At 44.1% G+C, this 19,867-nt stretch overlaps 2 protein-coding genes across 5 annotated transcripts in view; both read left to right on the forward strand.

Annotated features, from left to right (window-relative positions):
* The window catches only part of LOC134531932 (phospholipid-transporting ATPase ABCA3-like), a 114,490-nt gene that overhangs the window by 28,340 nt on the left and 66,283 nt on the right, over positions 1-19,867 (forward strand). For all 4 annotated transcript variants that reach the window (XM_063367990.1, XM_063368018.1, XM_063367999.1 and 1 more), the window contains exons 3-9: positions 8,181-8,254; positions 10,394-10,530; positions 11,120-11,267; positions 11,860-12,104; positions 14,026-14,269; positions 14,827-15,000; positions 16,138-16,319. In XM_063367990.1, the coding sequence (XP_063224060.1) occupies positions 8,181-8,254; positions 10,394-10,530; positions 11,120-11,267; positions 11,860-12,104; positions 14,026-14,269; positions 14,827-15,000; positions 16,138-16,319 (1,204 nt within the window). The remainder of the gene's footprint in view (positions 1-8,180; positions 8,255-10,393; positions 10,531-11,119; positions 11,268-11,859; positions 12,105-14,025; positions 14,270-14,826; positions 15,001-16,137; positions 16,320-19,867) is intronic.
* On the forward strand, positions 16,361-19,613 carry LOC134531946 (uncharacterized). Its single transcript, XM_063368034.1, has 2 exons — positions 16,361-17,518; positions 17,699-19,613. Exons 1-2 carry the CDS (start codon positions 17,328-17,330, stop codon positions 19,311-19,313), a joined length of 1,806 nt encoding a protein of 601 aa, XP_063224104.1. The 5' UTR covers positions 16,361-17,327; the 3' UTR covers positions 19,314-19,613.

Here is a 19,867-nt window from a genome sequence, read left to right on the forward strand (position 1 = left end):
GCAGGCCGCTGACGAGTCGGGTGCGCCGCGCCCGTCCGTCCTGACGGGGCGTGCCGGTGTGTCAGCGGACACCGCAGGTGCTGCCGGTGTCGCCGGGGCCACCTGGTGTCCGGTACTGCTCGCCGACGACCCGGTGCAGGCCGCTGACGAGTCGGGTGCGCCGCGCCCGTCCGTCCTGACGGGGCGTGCCGGTGTGTCAGCGGACACCGCAGGTGCTGCCGGTGTCGCCGGGGCCACCTGGTGTCCGGTGCGGCTCGCCGACGACCCGGTGCAGGCCGCTGACGAGTCGGGTGCGCCGCGCCCGTCCGTCCTGACGGGGCGTGCCGGTGTGTCAGCGGACACCGCAGGTGCTGCCGGTGTCGCCGGGGCCACCTGGTGTCCGGTGCGGCTCGCCGACGACCCGGTGCAGGCCGCTGACGAGTCGGGTGCGCCGCGCCCGTCCGTCCTGACGGGGCGTGCCGGTGTGTCAGCGGACACCGCAGGTGCTGCCGGTGTCGCCGGGGCCACCTGGTGTCCGGTACTGCTCGCCGACGACCCGGTGCAGGCCGCTGACGAGTCGGGTGCGCCGCGCCCGTCCGTCCTGACGGGGCGTGCCGGTGTGTCAGCGGACACCGCAGGTGCTGCCGGTGTCGCCGGGGCCACCTGGTGTCCGGTGCGGCTCGCCGACGACCCGGTGCAGGCCGCTGACGAGTCGGGTGCGCCGCGCCCGTCCGTCCTGACGGGGCGTGCCGGTGTGTCAGCGGACACCGCAGGTGCTGCCGGTGTCGCCGGGGCCACCTGGTGTCCGGTGCGGCTCGCCGACGACCCGGTGCAGGCCGCTGACGAGTCGGGTGCGCCGCGCCCGTCCGTCCTGACGGGGCGTGCCGGTGTGTCAGCGGACACCGCAGGTGCTGCCGGTGTCGCCGGGGCCACCTGGTGTCCGGTGCGGCTCGCCGACGACCCGGTGCAGGCCGCTGACGAGTCGGGTGCGCCGCGCCCGTCCGTCCTGACGGGGCGTACCGGTGTGTCCGCGGAAACCGCAGGTGCTGCCGGTGTCGCCGGGGCCACCTGGTGTCCGGTGCGGCTCGCCGACGACCCGGTGCAAGCCGCTGACGAGTCGGGTGCGCCGCGCCCGTCCGTCCTGACGGGGCGTGCCGGTGTGTCAGCGGACACTGCAGGTGCTGCCGGTGTCGCCGGGGCCACCTGGTGTCCGGTGCGGCTCGCCGACGACCCGGTGCAGGCCGCTGACGAGTCGGGTGCGCCGCGCCCGTCCGTCCTGACGGGGCGTGCCGGTGTGTCAGCGGACACTGCAGGTGCTGCCGGTGTCGCCGGGGCCACCTGGTGTCCGGTGCGGCTCGCCGACGACCCGGTGCAGGCCGCTGACGAGTCGGGTGCGCCGCGCCCGTCCGTCCTGACGGGGCGTGCCGGTGTGTCAGCGGACACTGCAGGTGCTGCCGGTGTCGCCGGGGCCACCTGGTGTCCGGTGCGGCTCGCCGACGACCCGGTGCAGGCCGCTGACGAGTCGGGTGCGCCGCGCCCGTCCGTCCTGACGGGGCGTGCCGGTGTGTCAGCGGACACTGCAGGTGCTGCCGGTGTCGCCGGGGCCACCTGGTGTCCGGTGCGGCTCGCCGACGACCCGGTGCAGGCCGCTGACGAGTCGGGTGCGCCGCGCCCGTCCGTCCTGACGGGGCGCGCCGGGGTGACAGTGGAGGCCGGGCTAGGGTTCCAGGGACAGTGGCCAGCCATGGCACTACCCCCTAGCGGGCGTTTCCCGACGTGGGGCCGCCCGCCCCACGGGCTTGCCAGACAGCTGCCCGCGTGGGACAGACGTCGTGCCAGTGGTACCGCTCCTCACGGCAGTACTTGCAGCGCGGAGCCCCCTGGTTTGGTGCCCCGGTGTTCTCCCTGGGTGCGGCACGTCGGGATGGCTGCTCCCCCTGTTGCCTCGGCACTGGCTCCACGTACGGTACCAGAGCCCTGGAGACCTCGGGGGCCGCCAACATCGGTGGCGACGCTCCTGGCCGTCGGGTGGGCGGCTCGCGGCTGCGACGGACAACTTGCACGTCGCGCTCCACCTCTTTCGCCAACCGCACGAACGTCTCCAGTCCCTTGTCGGTGGCGGCCCTAAGGAATGGCCGCAGTTCGGGCAGCATCAGCTGGACGACTACCCCTAGCATGCTGCTGTCGTCCTCCCCTTCCGCCAGCCGTCGGTGGAGCCGCGCCTTAGACCTGATGAAGGCCTCCGCGCTCTCCCCCGCCTCCTGAGGCCGGCAGAACAGTGACTGTTGACACCGGGCCCTGGCACGGGCGTCGTTGAAACGCTCCTCCAGTCCGTTGGCGAAGTCGCCCCACTCCATGCCGTATTCTCCGGCTGTGGTCCACCAGTCAAGGGCACACCCCCTCAGCTGATCGCACGCCTTCTCCGTCCACTCATCTGTAGGAACCGCGTATCATGCCAGCCTGTCTCGGCATGTCCGTAGGAACTTTGCGGGGTCCTCGTGCTCCTGCCCTCCGAACTCCGGCAGTTTGAGGGTGCCGCCGGGGCGCGGTGCGATAGGGGCCGCCGGCATCGCTGACGGTCTGTCCAGCGCGAGTTCGCACGCGCGGCACATGAACAGCCCATTCCTGAAGTTGAGGAACTCCCGGGCCTCGGTGCACGTGCGGTGCCTCACGGTGCCGCACTGGTGGCAGAACGCCACCTCATCGGGCCGCCGATGACATCCCCTCGCGCCGCACTTCATTGTCGACGTCGGCCCTGGTTTCCTGTCGTCAAAGTCTGTTTTGTACTTTCTCTCTGCGTCGCAGGTACAGGTGGCGAAAATCCCTGCCGCGGCATGATTTATTGGCAACCCTGGCAGAAGGCATGCGTGGCATACCCCTTCCATGTCTATGCTTACCGCTCCGTCACGGCTCATGTTCGTGCTCATGTTCGGCGCGTAGCAGCTGCGCAGCTGCGCCACCTGATCCGTGTGTGAGGCGCGCGGACTTCCGCTCCCACAGCCGTTATCTCGCCTGGCGCGTCACTGATGCGCGCCTATCGCCAGGTGCCCGCTCCTTTGGCTGTCTGCGCATCGCGTCCGTTTCCGCGCGATTCCTGACTTCCTACGCGAGCCCTTACTGGTACACTAATTTGAAGCACAAAATTTGAAAAATTTGAGAAAAAAAATTTGAAAAATTTGAAACAAAATTTGGAAATTAATTTTTAGAAAATGAAAGCCACACTAGTCGGGCGCCAATTTGACGCCGTCCCCGCTACCTCTGATTATTTAAACGTAATTTTTGTCCGGTTCGTGTTCTCAGGGAGGGTTCGGCCTTGTGGCTAGAGGTACGGGTCAACGCAGTAGGGCCCCCCGAGCTGTTGAGGCCACTCGGGACGCCTGAATAATAACACAAAACTTCTTCAGATAGTTGGTGAATTTAATACAGCACAGCCCAATACATGGTGCTGCCCGTTCTGGCCGTAACGGTTTGCCCGACGCGACTAGTCACACGCGCAGCTCACTTCCTCAGTGGCGGCTCACGATTCTTATGCGCGTGAGGGGCAGACTCGTATACGTGACGCGAAAGTTACAAAAGATACTCTGACATGGCACACAATATTTTGAAGCACAATACACTACACTAATACCTAGCTCTGGATAAACTGGGCTAGCAACACGTAGGCCCGTGTCTCCGGCGACTCTACGTGGTGTCTAGGTGTGTCCCAGGGACTGAATCGTTATTAAGTTTGGTGGCGCACTGCCGTACGACGGTGATACATAAGCCCTGACATGACGAATTACACTTAGGCGAACAACTATTCCACTAACATATTACACTTGATAAACTGGGCTAGCAGCACGTAGGCCCGTGTCTCCGGCGACTCTACATGGTGTCTAGATGTGTCCCAGGGACTGAATCGTTATTAAGTTGGATGGCACGTGTCGCCTGCTGGCTGCCCCGTGCGGGCCAAAACTAAGTAGCCTGTAGGCTAGGTTGGGCGTGAAGCGCCGACGTAAAACCACATACTCTCCCCACAGTACTTACGTATGACGTGGAACACTCATCTCGGAGCACTGATTGAATTAAGTTAAGTACCTCATGGTAAATTTAGGCCGACCGCGGAACTGTACAAAAGGTTGAAAAGAAATTACACTATGGAAAACTACATGTCGGTGAATGCAAAGGTTGAAGGTTCCGCGTTGCGCGCAGGCTGCCGGCCTGGTTGAGCTCTCGAAGGACACTGGCGGTGTCGCCGCGCACGACCCCCCTCCCCCGCCAGCCCTCCCGCGGAAACGTGTGAATTTCGCGGGAAACTGAACCGGCCAGGTTCGGGACAAATCGCACCGTGAAACATGATTTTGCAAAGACTTAATTATTAATTAATAAAAAATAATGTTCAATAAAATCCTGTGGAAAAACATAATTATAACAATTTGTTGTAGTGCGGCGGAAGGATATGCCACACCCGGCCGGATCCTTGCGCCGGTGTAGCACTCGTTGTATGGCGTTCGCCTCGTCGCACGAACTGCACTTTGCTGCGCGCACGGGCGCGTTCGGTGCACACGCTTTTGCGAGACGTTGATGAGGCATAGCGGTCTATGCGACAGAGGAGCATTGGCGGTCGGCGTCAAAGTTTTAAAATTGCAAGTCAAGTTGTACAACGGTTTCTCCCACTGTGGGGATTGTTAAAGTTCACAAATTTTTGGTGTGTTACGAAACATGGTTTACGTACAGAACACGGGCAAACAATTAATCAGCACGCAAGGACATGACTTGACTGGGGCGTGAGCGGGGGTGTTCCATTGGTGGCGGCAGATTTGATGAGGTGGGGTCACGGCTTCTATTGGCCTCGGAGGTGCAGCATCAAAACATGGTGTTGCAGACTGCTGGTCAACTGTCATGGATAATTTATTAACACCACCAAAATGTTTATTTTCATTGGCTAAAATTAATACATAAAAATTTAATTGTGAACCGGATTTTTGCATAGGCTGTTTGAATGGTCTGTTATGCACTCGTTTATCTTTTGTTAATTGTGAACCCAGCCTTATGCTATACGTCCCTAACAGAAATAAAATAAATATTTTCTCTCCTTTGTGCATAAATTTTCTCCCGTGCCGCATTGTGCTTTGTTGTGAAACAGTAGGTTCAAAAACATGGTGGTCAAATCGTGTGCACGCATCCCATATTCTATTTTACTATAATTTTTTTTATTTTGTGAATTTGCCTTAAATAGCTAGTTTATCTTGAGTAGGTAAAAAGATTTTCTATTAAAATGATTAAATAAATATAACATATTTATGTAATAAGACAATTTTGATAACTTATCGGCAAACAGTCAGTTAGTGATAAGATAATGTGCAAATAATGAACTTTGTATTATATGCGTTATGAATGTACATGGGAAAATTCTGCTTGACAAGGTTTAATCACTATGATATAATGAAATCTCTTTTTGTGTAATGTTTCGTAATGTATGTACATATATTGCCTTTGTGTTGTGAAGAACATGAACAACTCAATTCTCATGACATTGTACTCTCTCGTGACATCTTCCCATATCTATTTTCTCGATATTTCCTTACTTGTTACACTTTCTGTTATGGCACATACACATCATGCGTCATCTCAGGAGACAGGAAGGTTCACGCCCATCCCTATTTTAACTGTTTATTGATTCATTCAGCTGTTGATAATTTATTTGCACAACCATAAAAAGGCAGATTTGGTATGTCACGTATGTATCAAATTAAATTTTTAAAAATCCAACGTTTGGCACTGACATAGTACTGTCATTCAAACTCCTAATCACTTGGTTATAACTCCAGGGCATAGCCGAAACTTGGTTTTTACTATTTACTGTCTTCATTTGTATTTACAACAATTTTTTATCACTAACCTATGCAAACCATTGTGCTTTTTGTACTAATTATTTTTTAACGTGTATTTAGATTACTATAATCTTTATCAGTAAAGCCTTTTTCAGGTGTGGATTTAACTCCGTAATGTTTTTCCCCCTGCCCCCCTTTTCAATGGTCAGTCCCAGTTTTATAAATTTAATATTTTTTCTAGTTAATTGTGTTTATATGTACTATTTGCTGTATAGGTACTGAAAATAATAAACATTTTTTTTTTCCATTTGCAAACTATAATTGTAAATCTGTAAGAAAAAGTACATAATTACACTTCTCTACTCTTATTGAGCATAAGCACCTTTACATCACACTCCGAAAACAAGTCTAGGTAATCATGACTCAAATCCATTTTCAAAAAATGGATTCAAAATTTGAAATTTACCAGTAGGTAATTCATAGGTCCAGGATAGCTTTAGTTGAAAAAAAAAAAATTATGCTTTAAATGCTTCCACATAGTGAACAAATTAGTAAGTTTACAGCAATGTAATTGTAACTGTATAAATAATAGGCTTCCATGTGAAGACTTGGCTTGAATGGTAAAACGTTTTGTTGACTTAAAAATCCATGAAGATTTTGCTAGATCATGGGATTAAAAGTAGGAAAAATGTAGATAGTTGGCAGCTAGGACCCTTTATATAATTTAACTTCAAGATGTCTGTTTAAATCGCAAACCAGAGATAGACACTAAAAGTGAATCAATAGGTAAATATATGCCCTATAACCGCATCTTCGTTTTTATTTTGCAGTCCTGCTTGTGTTTCACCAACTTCGTTGTGTGCCTAGTTCAGGAAAATTGATAGTTTGTTAAAATCTTTAACTTAAATTTAATTTATGAAACTGTTAACTTGTAAAGTAAATCCTGGCTGAATATCGTGTTTGAAATGTTTGCCTGGGACTGTGACGAAGGATGGCAACTTTAATAAAGAAAACACTATTTGAAACAATTTAAATTTGTAACTTATTTAAATAAGTTAATAAAAGTAAAGAAAAACAGTTGTTTACTGACTGAAGTAAAATATATAAGCTTTTACAGATCCAAGTGAAAAATTCAAGCAAATGTACAGTAAAATTTATGAAATATTTAAAAAATAATGTTATTAGTTATTTGTACTTCAGTCTTTCTTTTAATAGAGTAAACTGCCCTATTAAACTGTGAATTCATTTTTAGTAACAAATGGCAAAGTAGTAACCAAAATTTTATTTTAGACATAATTTTTGAAACTTTACATAAAAAATGTGATGTTACCTAAATATAGAACAAAAAGCAGAGATTACATACAAAAAAACTAATTTAAATAGTAGAGACAAAAGAAAAAAGCTGAAGTCGACCCAGGTGCCGACCCAGCTCTCACAGCCCGTTATGCCGCGCCAACGCCTTCTCCTGCCCTGTGTTGCGTGTGCGCTGATGTACAGTGCGGCTAGGGCAGGGGGGGAGATTCGCATGCTAGGGGAAGTTTAATGTAATATACATAAGAAACATTCTTATTTGTAAATTGTTTATATTATTATTTGAAGGGTCATGTTTTCTTTATTGTAAATAGTTTATTATATTGTATGAAATGTTATGTAGAATAAGTTCTCACGTGTTCACCGAGCGCCAAGGCCGTGGCTTCCGCCTGTGACCAATCAGCGTGTTCCGCGGGCTCGCGAGGAGGGGTGGGACGCTGGCGCTGGGTCGCGCGAGGCGGGGAGGGAGGCAGTCGGCAGCTGGACTCAGGAGGCGACAGACGTGTCTACGAGAGCTCTCCGAGACGGTGAGAACGGGCGAGGTGTCTCGCTGCAGTTCATGCATTGCCAAGAGGAAGTGATTCCTCTGTCACAGTCGTGTGGTCATTTAGGTGTGTCATCGTGTCATTCAGTCACTTCTCTCGCGTGCGTGTTTTCTCCGGTAGTTTACGAGTCGCGGAGTTCTTTTGCGGACTGGATTTTCGCCTTCGTTTGCATGGTAATTTTCGGGTCTTGCTCCTCTCGAACAGGACATCACGTATTTTCCCATACAGCAACAGTGCGCGGAACCGGGCTCCGCCCTACAGGATCGGTCACAGGCGGGAACGCGGCAGCCCCTTGTAAAGGGTTTGATTTTCCGTATATAAAGAACCTGGAAACTGTCTTTGAGTGTATCAATTGCTATCCTGGTGACTTAAGTCCCTTGGCCACGCGGCCCGAACCCCTCTCTACCGGACGCTGAGTAGCCGGCAAAATACTATCATTCAGGGACTAGTCGGCCAGGCGACGACAAAGCTATTCCGCTGAATTTTGGTGAGTGTAGACTTCAGAAGCAACAAAGAGCTCTCTTCTTTGCAGGGTAGCATATTCCCCTGCCAATCCAGTTTTAGACAGCATCATGACAAAGGCAGTTGAACGCTTCCATCAAAAAGGTACGTATCACCATTTATTATGTGGCGTACAATAGGAGTTATCTGTATGAGAAGTAGGTATAGTCCATAATGTAGTAATCTGAATAGGTATGTGCCGTTAATTTTTGAGAATTTCCATCTTGGGTGACGTTGACTTGACCTTCCAAATTTGCCAAAATTGACCCAAAAAAAATTACTATTACTTTCCAGTTTTTAGGAAAGAATCATTGAATTATTGTTATAATTGTTATTAATATTTATAATATTATAATAGAGTTAAATATTTGCTGAAGAATCTAAATGTTCATATTTTTCTCAGAGAAATCTAGAAAAAGAAATTCAATTTCAGGGGGGAAATTCCTAGGTATTCTGAGGGAATTTTTTCCTGATTTTTCACCTTCCCCCCCTCCTTTTTTTTCTCTCCAAAATGTCAGGCACTTGCAAAGTCTTCAAGTGACTTAAATGTCCCCAAAAAATTTAATACAAGCCGCTCAGGTCATGACCTTGATTGTGAACTTCCCGCCATTTTTTCAAGAACTTTCCTCCGCATTGAATTATGAGGTCATGGTTCACTATTCTGTTTTCTACAACTTTCTGCCATCATGGATTTTGGAGTTATGACAGCACATCCATTATATTGAAAAACTGTAATTATTATCAAAAAAAAGTTAAAAAAAATTCTTTTATTTTTAATAAGTTTTAATAAAAATATGCAGTTACATAATGGCCTTGACATTCTGTGTTTGAATCCCAGCAGACTGACCCCCCACCACTATAATCAAGGTATATATGTTAAACCAAGCAGTATAACTTCATGACAGACATCTAGGTTCTGCCATTTTGTTTTTGTCTGCTTGAGTTCGCTGCCCCCATAATGGTTTATTTTTTACTTGCCGGAGGCAGTTGTGCCAATCATCATATTGTCAGGAATTGTAGCATCTGTCTACTTGTCAGCCATTTTGGCCGCCATATTGAAAATCTGTAATGTCTAGTTAGTTGTAAGGTGCATAAGGCACCTGTTGAAAAATAATAAATGTAACAAATACTTTAATTTAATATTCAATAATATAAAAAAATTATTAAAAATTCAATTAATTTTAATATTGTAGAAATGTTATATATATATATATATATATATATATATATATATATATATATATATATAGAGAGAGAGAGAGAGAGAGAGAGAGAGAGAGAGAGAGAGAGAGAGAGAAAATTATAAAAACTATTTGGAAAAAAAAAATTGTTAATGCAGAACCTCATGAAAAACTACATTGCTTTTTAAGAATTGTCTTTGGTCATTCAATAATCTTCCTTACTGTGTATTCAATTCAGTGTATGAGGTATGACTATTAAATAACGAGACTGACGCTGTAAAAATTTAATGTTGATACAAACATATTTACTTATTATCACAATCAATATACACACCTTTTCTATCCCTACAACGCTCCATGCGAGTCTTCCATTGTTGGAAACAGTGCTGGAAGTCTTCTTCTGTCAGTTTCTTCAGGACGCATGCCGCTTTTTCTTACAAAGCTTCAACCAATTGAAATCTTGTTCCTTTTAATGCAGATTACACCTCAGGAAACAGAAGTCGCACAGTGAAAGATCCGGCGAATAAGGTGGATGGTCTAAAACTGGGATGTTGTACTTGGCTAGAAACCTCTTGACAGACAAAGTGGAATGTGCCGGCACATTGTCTTGGTGGAGAATCCATGACTTGTCCTTCCACAATTTGGGTATTATTCCTTATTCTTTCACAGAGTTCAGCAAGAACTTGTAGGTAGTAATGTTGATTAATAGTTTGACCTTCAAGAACCCAGTGAAGGTACACAATCCCATGAATATCGAGAAAAAACAATCCTCATTGCTTTGAATTTTGATTTGTTCATTCGAGCTTTTTTGGCTCTCGGGGAACTTGGGCCCTTCCAGTGCATGGATTGGCGCTTCATTTCAGGGTCTTAAGAAAAAACCACGAATCATCACGTGTTATTGTCCTTTCCAATAAGTTTGGGTCATTTTCATTGGCATTCAAAATATCTTTATTTTGTTCTGTAAAATTTTTTTAACTATACAAAATGCTTACAATGTTAATTTTATATAGAGTAAAATTAGTTTAGGGTGAGAATGACTGTTGGTAAAAATGTTTATTTTAAGGTACAGCAATTCCATTCTCGAGTGAGACTGCTCTCCTTACGAATCTGACTCAACCGGGCGCCATGAACATCATCCTAGCTGGAGTCGTATTTGACGACTCGCTGGCCGGCGTGACGGAACTGCCTCAACACGTTCAGGTTGGTTCTTATTTGCACTGACTATTAGCTGAGAGAAACCAGTAATTGTTGAGAATATTCGTCTGCTAAAGATGAAATTCCAGAAAGCGTATTTAATTGGTAATTCAGAAGAGATGCAGCTAGGCGTATTAGTGTTATACACACTTGGATAGCAAATAGTGACAAACTGTGGCAGTGTGGAAAACATATTAGAACAATTTTTGAAATGGGTAAAATCTTAATCATCTGTGATTTACTCAGCCAATCATTTGGACGATATTTTCCGTGGATCACAGTCAAGCTAAGCCTTCTCAAACCCCGATAAGGGCAGGCCATTGGTGCGACTGGTTAGAACGGCTGCTTTTTGAATGGTAGAAAGAATTGGTATCATCCTTCCCCTGAAACAATCCAATGTCACCTTAAATCCCAAATGCATAAGAGTCATGCCAGGAGAATGCAATGAAGAAGTTTCATACCCTGAATTTTTCTTTGAAAATGAAATTGCACTTTAATAAGTGGAGTTTGTGAGAATACAGACTTAGCTCATGAATTTTGTTTTTGTAAATTCGAGGGATCTGCGAGAGAATACACTTTTTTTTTTCCATTCCAGTACAAAGTGAGATTTCCTGGAGAGTCCAGATCCGTTCAGTCTTCAAGCTCTTCTGTAATGTACAACTGGAAAACAGACAGGTTGTTCCCGACCTTCCAGGAAGGAGGACCGAGACTAAAAAGCGATTCCGATGGCGGGAATGTCCCAGGTAAACAAAAACTTTGAGTTAATTTGATGACGGTGTTTAGTTTAAAAGTTGCAATTCATTGTTACGTTTGCAAGTTCAAGTAAGTGTGAGAAGGAATGATTTACAGTGCATCCCAACTAGTATAAACATCTTGTAAATGACTTCTGACAGTCATTGCGGTCAATGACTGCTCATAATCAAAATTTAAACATAGATTGCCCTAACACCTGTTTCAAGTGACATTACAATTTTAAACGCCTTATTGTTAGGGACCGGAAAAATTTGCGGGTTAAATTACCTGCAGGATGAACTCCATAGTTCTACGTACACTCGGTCAAATGTCACCCACTCATTGGCTGTCTTGTGAGACGTTCCAGCGTAGCAGCCTGTGATTTGATAAAGCTTTGGTTGGGTGTTTCTCATTGGCCCAGAGTCATCCAGGTGAGTTGTGAGCCAATAGCAGAGGCATCACTGAGGTATAACTATTTGTATTTTAACCTGTCGTGAAATGAATTCGCTAATTTTTCCTGTCTCTACTTATTGTGTACGGGAAATCATCTTGAAACAATTGGAAAGTGTTCAGACTAGAACATGGTGTGCTCACGTCTTCCAGGCTACCACACTGAGGGCTTCCTCACCCTGCAGCACTTTGTGTCGGCCAGCATCATCGAGCAGGTGTCGGGCAATGCCTCGGTGCCTCCGGTGCTGCTGCAGAGGTTCCCCTACCCCCCGTACGTGAGCGACCCCATGCTCCTGGCCTTGGAGAACATCGTGTCCATATTCATGTTGCTGAGCTTCATTTTCTCCTGCACCTCGATCGTCAAGGTCATCGCAAGCGAGAAGGAGTTGCAGCTCAAGGTCTGTGCGCTGCGTCTACTCGAGCACCAACGCTTTCAAAACTACGTACCTTCTCGACATACATCTCTGCCCAGTTGCCTCCAACCACGTTTGAACTAACTTTAAAAAAAAAAGTATCTTAAAGGAATTATGGCTTAATGGTTCTTTGATTTCGGGGTAGGCAATGAGGGAAGATATGTGAATGCAGCAGTGACGGAATGAATGTCTGGGATAAATGGGAGCACTTTGAGAAAACTCACCTACTCACTGCAATGCTTACCATATTTCCGACTCCCGTAATGTTGTGTGTTTGACCCTGCTTTTAACGAAACCCGGATTGCCATGGTATAAAATGAGTGATCTGACCTCTTATCCACAGTGGCTTCAGTTCTGCATCTTAAAGAACTGCAAACATTTCGTCGGCTATCAGGCCTGTAAGAGAGCTCTATTTCTGGATTCCCATGTTGGTGAAAAACCAGATTCTTTGACCGATGAAACAGGTCTGCATTTGATTTTAACTATGCAATTTGTATAACAACTTTTCCTAATCTCTCATAAACACTAAGTAAAATTAATTTATAAATGAATGAAAGCAAATTTTTGTAGTCTGCATGTATTCATTAATTTTGAATATGTGGTGATTATGGGTTGATTAGCGCAGAGATTGGTGTTGGATCCCTATCCATCACCACGGAGTGATGACCATTGTATGGCTGGGGTGTACTGGACCAGATAATTCAAGCCTAGGTCCAACACATCATGCAGTCCTGGGCTCAGAATGTAATTCTTCCACTCATAGAAAATCCCAAACCTGGCAGGGAAACGATCCCGGTACCTTTGGCTGACCCGCCTGTGGCTCTAGCTACTGATTCAACAGGGCAGACTGTGATTATGAATAGCGTTTAATTGAATAATTGGGTTAGTGGTTTACAGATTTAAGTTTATTGATTACTGAAACAATAAGTAAAAATATCAATTAATTTCCCTATTACTTATCAAATTTTCAATGGCTGCGATCGCTTAGTCATAAAGCATGACTACAATTATGACTAATGTGTCAATGATTAAAACATTCAGAGCCATTTATATTGTCCAAGGCCTTTGCGCCTTAAACCTTTATGGATAAGTGTGCAAAATATGGCCTTTCTTTTCACTTAACAGGTATTTAAACAGAATGACATGGTACAATGATAAAATGTTGGACTCGCATTTGGTAGGACTGGGGTTTGAATCCTGGTCGATCCATTCTGATTGAGATATTCCATGATTTCCTAAACTCACCCCAGGCAAATGCTGAAATGGTTCGTTACTAGAGCCCATTGCAGATTCCTTACCAATTTCCTTTGCTTTGATTGTTGACCGGTCCAAAGATTGGTAGTAATGATTAGTCAGTCCGAGTTGACACGTGAGTGGGAGTGTATGTAATTATAGTGAGGTATGATAAAATGAATAAAGAACACTTTAATGAAATCATAACATCACTGACCAGTATTCTGTGTGTATGTCTGTAGTGACTTAATTGACAAGGGATTTAAAAAACTAAGTATTCAAGTACCTACCTACTGGTGTAATCTGCGTGTTTATTTCTTGCCCTGGGCAGGGTAACAATGATGAGAACTTCAATTTATTATTTAAGGCTGTCATATTTTTCAGTTCTTTTTCTTAGATAACTTTGGTACAAGCATAGATCAACACTTTGTGTGACAATAATTAAAGCTTAAGTGTGTAGAGAATGGAATAAAAATTCTTAAGCAATATTTGGTGTGTATTAGTAATTGCTATGATAAATTAAAATAACCAGTGACTGCTGAAAAAAAATTAAATTGATTTCATCATCAATGCATCATTAATGATATGATATCATTGCTCACTGTTAGAGAGCTTGAATGAGAATTGTATTCTGAAGATTTTGGTGTTATTTGTTTTTGCTGTGAATGTACAGGAAACCATGAAGATCATGGGACTGCCGAGTTGGCTGCACTGGACAGCGTGGTTCGTCAGCTGCTTCCTGGTCCTGTTAATTTCGGTGATTTTAGTGACGGTACTGACTAAAGTTTCGTGGAATTCCTCATCGGACCTAGCGGTGTTCACCAAATCCAATGGCATCATCATATTCATCTTCCTTATGCTGTATGCTGTGACTATCATCTGCTTCTGTTTCATGGTATCTTCGTTCTTTTCCAAAGGTGAGTCCTTGGTTATTAGATGAGGTTCAATATGACTTGAGTTTTTAACTGTTTGGTAGTGCGTAAGTTAAGTGTTGAGTTAAAGAAAAATACATTAACCATTACCTCGAAGATACAAAATATTTTATTTATAACACATAAATGACAAACTACTAGATTGCATGATTGTTGTTATTATGTTGTTATAATAATTTTTAATTTAAATTTTTATAGAGTTTATATGTTCAATAATATAATTGATTGTACTGAACTCTAATGATTCATTCATCAATTCATCAATTGCTTTTATGGACTTACATTTGGCAACAGTTGATGGCAGTGTGAACATGGATTCGTGGTGGAATTCGCGTGGGCGTTAATAAAGCGAATAGCATTATAGTGTGGGCGTTAATTGAAAACCCAGCACGTACACTGCTGAACAGCGGGGGGGAGGGAAATGCCTGTTTGGCTTGCATGCTCGTGAGATGCGTTGTGTTCCGAACAAGCGGGCCCTGTCTGAAGGCTTGTCTTGTCTCTTGGACCCCGGACGGAGGGTGAGAGGGTGACGTGATGCGCAGCGAACCTGGCTGCGACGATGGCGGGCCTCGGCTGGTTCCTGCTGTACGCTCCCTACATGTTCCTGCAGCCCAACTACGGCTCGCTGGGGCTGGCTGCCAAGCTCGCCCTGATGCTGTTCTGCAACACCGCCATGTCGCTCGGCTTCCAGCTCGTGCTCATGTTCGAGGGCTCGGGTGAGTCTTCTCCCTTCCTCCCGAGCCTAGCATGAAACATCAGACTCGAATTGCAATCCTGATACTGCCACACGTGGTTTTTAGTTTTTCTAAATCACCACGGTGAAATGCCCGGATGGTTATTTAACTTATGTCTGTTTCCTCGTCCACTTTCCCAACATCTAGTTGCCATATGCATCCATCTCTGAACGTCCTTATCCTCGATGAGAAAAGGATTGCCTCTCCGAATTTTCTCGAGTACAGCGCGTTTAAAATAAACTTTTTGATGGCCAGTATTTTAATCAAATTCCTTGTTACATATCATGTTCAAATCAGGGACATGGTATTTTTTCAGGTCTTTTTAGCTTTTATTGGAGCCATTTCATTGTATGGTTTGGAATCTTGGTCAGCTGATGAAATGATTCAGTAGTCGACTCAGCTGCTCCGGCAACAAATTCTAGCGTCGGGGTGGGGAAACTACGTGTGATTCGCGTCCTAAAATGTCATTGAAAACACTATATGCATATATCTATCAAGCTTAGCATTATTTTAAAGAATTCTACGTTAAATTCTGTGTCCAAGTTTTGTATTCTAAGTATGTTTGCAACAAGAGAACACATGAATTAGCTCGTTACCGAGGTTAGATGTTACACATTACTGGCGAGTACTTCAAGACTTGTTCACATTTTTTTTCTTGCTTATGGAGATGATGTTCTTTGACATGTAAAATGATCAGTGTCTTTCTGAAATAAATAAAAGCCTCATAAACTACACTGGTTAATAACAGCATTTTATCTCATTGTGACATTTGATAGGCCACCCTTTTTATTAATGTCACATCCTTAATCATCATCTTACAAAGTATTTTTCTATTTATACTTATAAAAATGTTGATGAACTTTCCTACAGATAGCTAAAAGGATGAATTAGCCTGCAAATAGCTAAAAGGTAGGAATCAATCAATACTGTAAGCCCAAAAACTGAATAAATTGATGTGTCCTGGGAATGAATTGATTTGGTATATTAAAATGCCATTGATTGGTGGATGTACACCGTTATTGGAGATCGAAACGTGACCAATAAAAAATTGTGTATTAGGGTCTGGCGCATGTGGTAGGTGTGAACTACGTGAGGTCAGGCAGGTCGGTGGTCCTCCAGGTCGCGGCCTGCAGTGGGACTCCTTGTGGCAGCCGGCGACACAAGGCGACAGCGTGGTCTTCGGCCACGTCTTGATATTCCTCGTCGTCGACGCTGTCCTGTACCTGCTGATAGCACTCTACGTGGAGGCCGTGTATCCCGGGCTCTACGGGGTTCCCAAGCCATGGAACTTCTTTCTTAAGGTGAATATACCATATCTGCCGTCGTAAACCTTGCATTGTGCATTGTGTCGTCGGAAATTTGCACAACAAATTTTAAAATTTTGTTCTGTATAATGTGAACTAAACCACTACAAGTGAAGCTCTGTCTGAACTGGAAGTAAATGGCATCGGTTAGTTGTTTAATGGGTGTCACGGTTTTCAAGGACACTCCTTCTGTTATACCCATTAGTATAAGAGTGGGCATGATAGTTAATATAGCAGAAGAGAAGAAATACGTACTACTCCATGCACGCTATACGTAAAGTGCTAACAGAAAACCAGCCAACGCATTTGCCTATCAAAGCAAGCATATCGGGGTAAGATAAACATGTTACTGTCCATTTAATCAAATACTTGATTTTTATAAAATTTTAAACGTTTATTCTAAAATTATTTAACGTTTGAATATTTTTGATATTTTATAGGGATGGGGCGAATCCTGATTTCCTCAAATCCGAATCCTAACTCAAATCCTAGACTGGATTTGCCGAATCTCAAACCCGAATCTTTTAACAGATGATATCCACATATCTAATGTAAGTAAGATGTATTCTGCTTGCACTAAAAGTCCCTTGACTTTATTACATGAATCGCTTATTTATGAAAGGGCATAAGTCAACTTTTTTGAAGAAATGAGTTACATACAGGATGCCAATCTGTGGGTGTATACGCATCGTTTAGTTACTAAAAGGCACTAGTCTGATGCATGGAAGTGGGTTTACCGACCGCCAGAAAATTTAGTTTAGTTATGAAAAGGAATTAGTCAGTGGACTTATGTCCTTTCATAACCAAATGATTACAGCTATTAATCAGTGGACTTATGTCCTTTCATAACCATATAATTGCAGCTAGTTACAAAGAGAAAACAAATAGCAGTATACTCTTCCGACCTCTTTGGCAGTATCATGCAGTGTTGCATGCTGGTATATTCTGCTATCATTTGTTTTGTTGTGTACTTTCAGTTACTTTTGGTTTGTTTACTAGTAGAAAATGAGTGAAATGGAGTCTAATAAGACTTGTGTGGAAAATGATTGTAACCATTCCATGAAACGTAAAAAAGGCGTGCGAAATGTGGAAGAATACAAATGTCAAAGAATTAAACGAGCTCGTCTGCAAGGAAAGGAGTATGCAAACTACAGAGGGAATGTTGTGAAAACTAAAAGTACTACCGAGTCGTGCAGGTAACCTAATTCTTCATATTATTTTCTTTTAAGATTTATATTCATTCGTCTTTCAGATTTCACTCACGTAAACATAATTCAGTTTGTAGAAATGTATTAGTTAACTACCTATTATTGATAATTTGGAAATATTTAAAATAGCTCGCACGACTCATAAAAAAATTATTTTTATTGTTTTAGATGTGCAAGAAAATGCTATGACAAGATTGACATTGCACAGAGAGGGAAATTACTTGATGCTATACATTCCTTTTCATGCAAGAATGAGCAAGACATCTATCTTCAAGGTTTGCTTGACGCTGTGCCAATTAAACATCGCCGACCAAGGAATGGTGACAAGTCTGGAAAAAGGTCATCCTCCTTCACTTTCCATGTAGTTATTCAAGAACGAAGAGTGAAAGTGTGCAAGAAAGCATTCATTCAGTTATATGGAGTATCTGCCAAGAGGGTAAGGAGACTGCAAACATTGTTACTATGTGGACAAACTCCAAAAGACATGCGAGGCCAACAAAACAATAGGAAGTCGGTGCCTGTTGGTGATGTTCAGGCCATCAAAGACCACATATCTTCATTTCCTGTCAAGATAAGCCACCATGCATCCAAAGAATATAAATATCTTGATGCGCAGTTGGATATAAAGAAGATGCATACACTGTTCAAAGAGAAATTTCCTGATTGTAAAGTTAAGTATTCTTTCTATTACAAGATTTTCAGGGAAAATTTCAATCTCCACTTTGGGAGACCACAGATAGACACCTGTGGAGAATGTGAACAACTGAAGGTCAAGATAAAAAATCCTAATCTTAATGAATGTGCTAAGCGAGTTGCCATGGCCGAGCTGGCCATTCATGAAAGAAGGAGTAACAAGTTTTACACAAGCATGAAAGACACGAAACACATTTGCAAAAACAATGATAGTGTGTTAGGGTTAACGTTTGATTATATGCAGAACATTTCACTGCCCTGCATTCCAGTACAAGAGCTTTTTTACTATCGCCAGCTTTCGGTGTTTCCCTTTGCCATACATAACCTGAAAACAGATGAGGCGAGTTTATTTTTATATCACGAAGGGCAGGCAAATAAAGGGCCAAATGAAACATGCTCTTTTCTCCACAAATACATAAGTGACAACGTGCCTCCATGTGTTAAAGAACTGCACCTTTACAGTGATGCTTGCGGAGGGCAGAATAAGAACAATTGCATGGTAAGATTCTTGTTATCACTTACTGACACCAACAGATTTGACATTATTATCCATCGGTTTCCGATACGTGGTCATTCATATCTTGCTTGCGATCGTGATTTTGCACTGGTGAAACGTGTTCTTAAAAAGACTGATAGATACTATGTACCCATGGAGGTCTGCCAACTTATTACATCTGCAGGAGTTCCTGGAAAATTCACAGTCAACATGGTAACATCTGATGACGTGTTGGACTTCAAGAATTGGTGGCCCAGCCATTACAAAAAGACATGCTTATCATTGGAAAGCCAGAGTAAAGCAGTTCCGCGAAGCCAGAAGCAAGACTTTGCTGTATCAAGGTTTGTAGAGTTCCAGTACAACAGTCGCCATAAAGGTACTGTAGTTGCTTCCGAATTCATTGGCGGCCTTGTGTCACATACTTTTGTGCTTCGTCAATCATCCGACAAAAGTTTGAATCCTACTATTCCTGTTCAAAAGGCGTATCCTGCGAAAAATGTGCCAATTAATGCAAAGAAGATTATTGACTTAAAGAAGGTTCTCCGTTATGTTCCAGGTGAACACAGAGACTTCTACGATGAGATTATCCAGTAGCCTACCAAGCAGACTGAGCTACCATGCCATTGTAACAGGCATTGTTACATAATAACATACAAAGTGTGAAGTTATATTAACACCTTTTGTACATGTTTTCAAAACAATGTGTAGTCTTACATCACTGTTGTTTAAAGTGAAATGATGCTTTAGTACATAACTTTTGTGGTGTTGTTTAAAGAGGGTATGCCTGTGATGTTATGCATTATAAGGTCAGTGAAAATGGCGTAAAGTGTTCAATAATATGGTGTACACGTTTACTGAACTATATCTAGGTTGAATTACATCATTGTATTTCGATTGGAATATTTTATTACATAAGTTTTGTTGACTTGCAAGGTTAAGTTATAAAAGGGCCTAAGTCTGTGAAATTTAACAATTTTTTTCTCACAGGTAATGAAACACTTGCAAAGCATGCACTTGTCAATGTAGTGACATTTAGGTACAGAGTAGTAAAAAAATATTAATTTTGATGTATGAAACTTATAACAGATATGATATAGTTTTTTGCATATTCCCACAACTTTTAGTGAATTGACTTATGCCTTTTCATA

Source organism: Bacillus rossius, chromosome 1, assembly GCF_032445375.1.
Source record: "Bacillus rossius redtenbacheri isolate Brsri chromosome 1, Brsri_v3, whole genome shotgun sequence".
Classification (NCBI taxonomy): Eukaryota; Metazoa; Arthropoda; class Insecta; order Phasmatodea; family Bacillidae; genus Bacillus; species Bacillus rossius.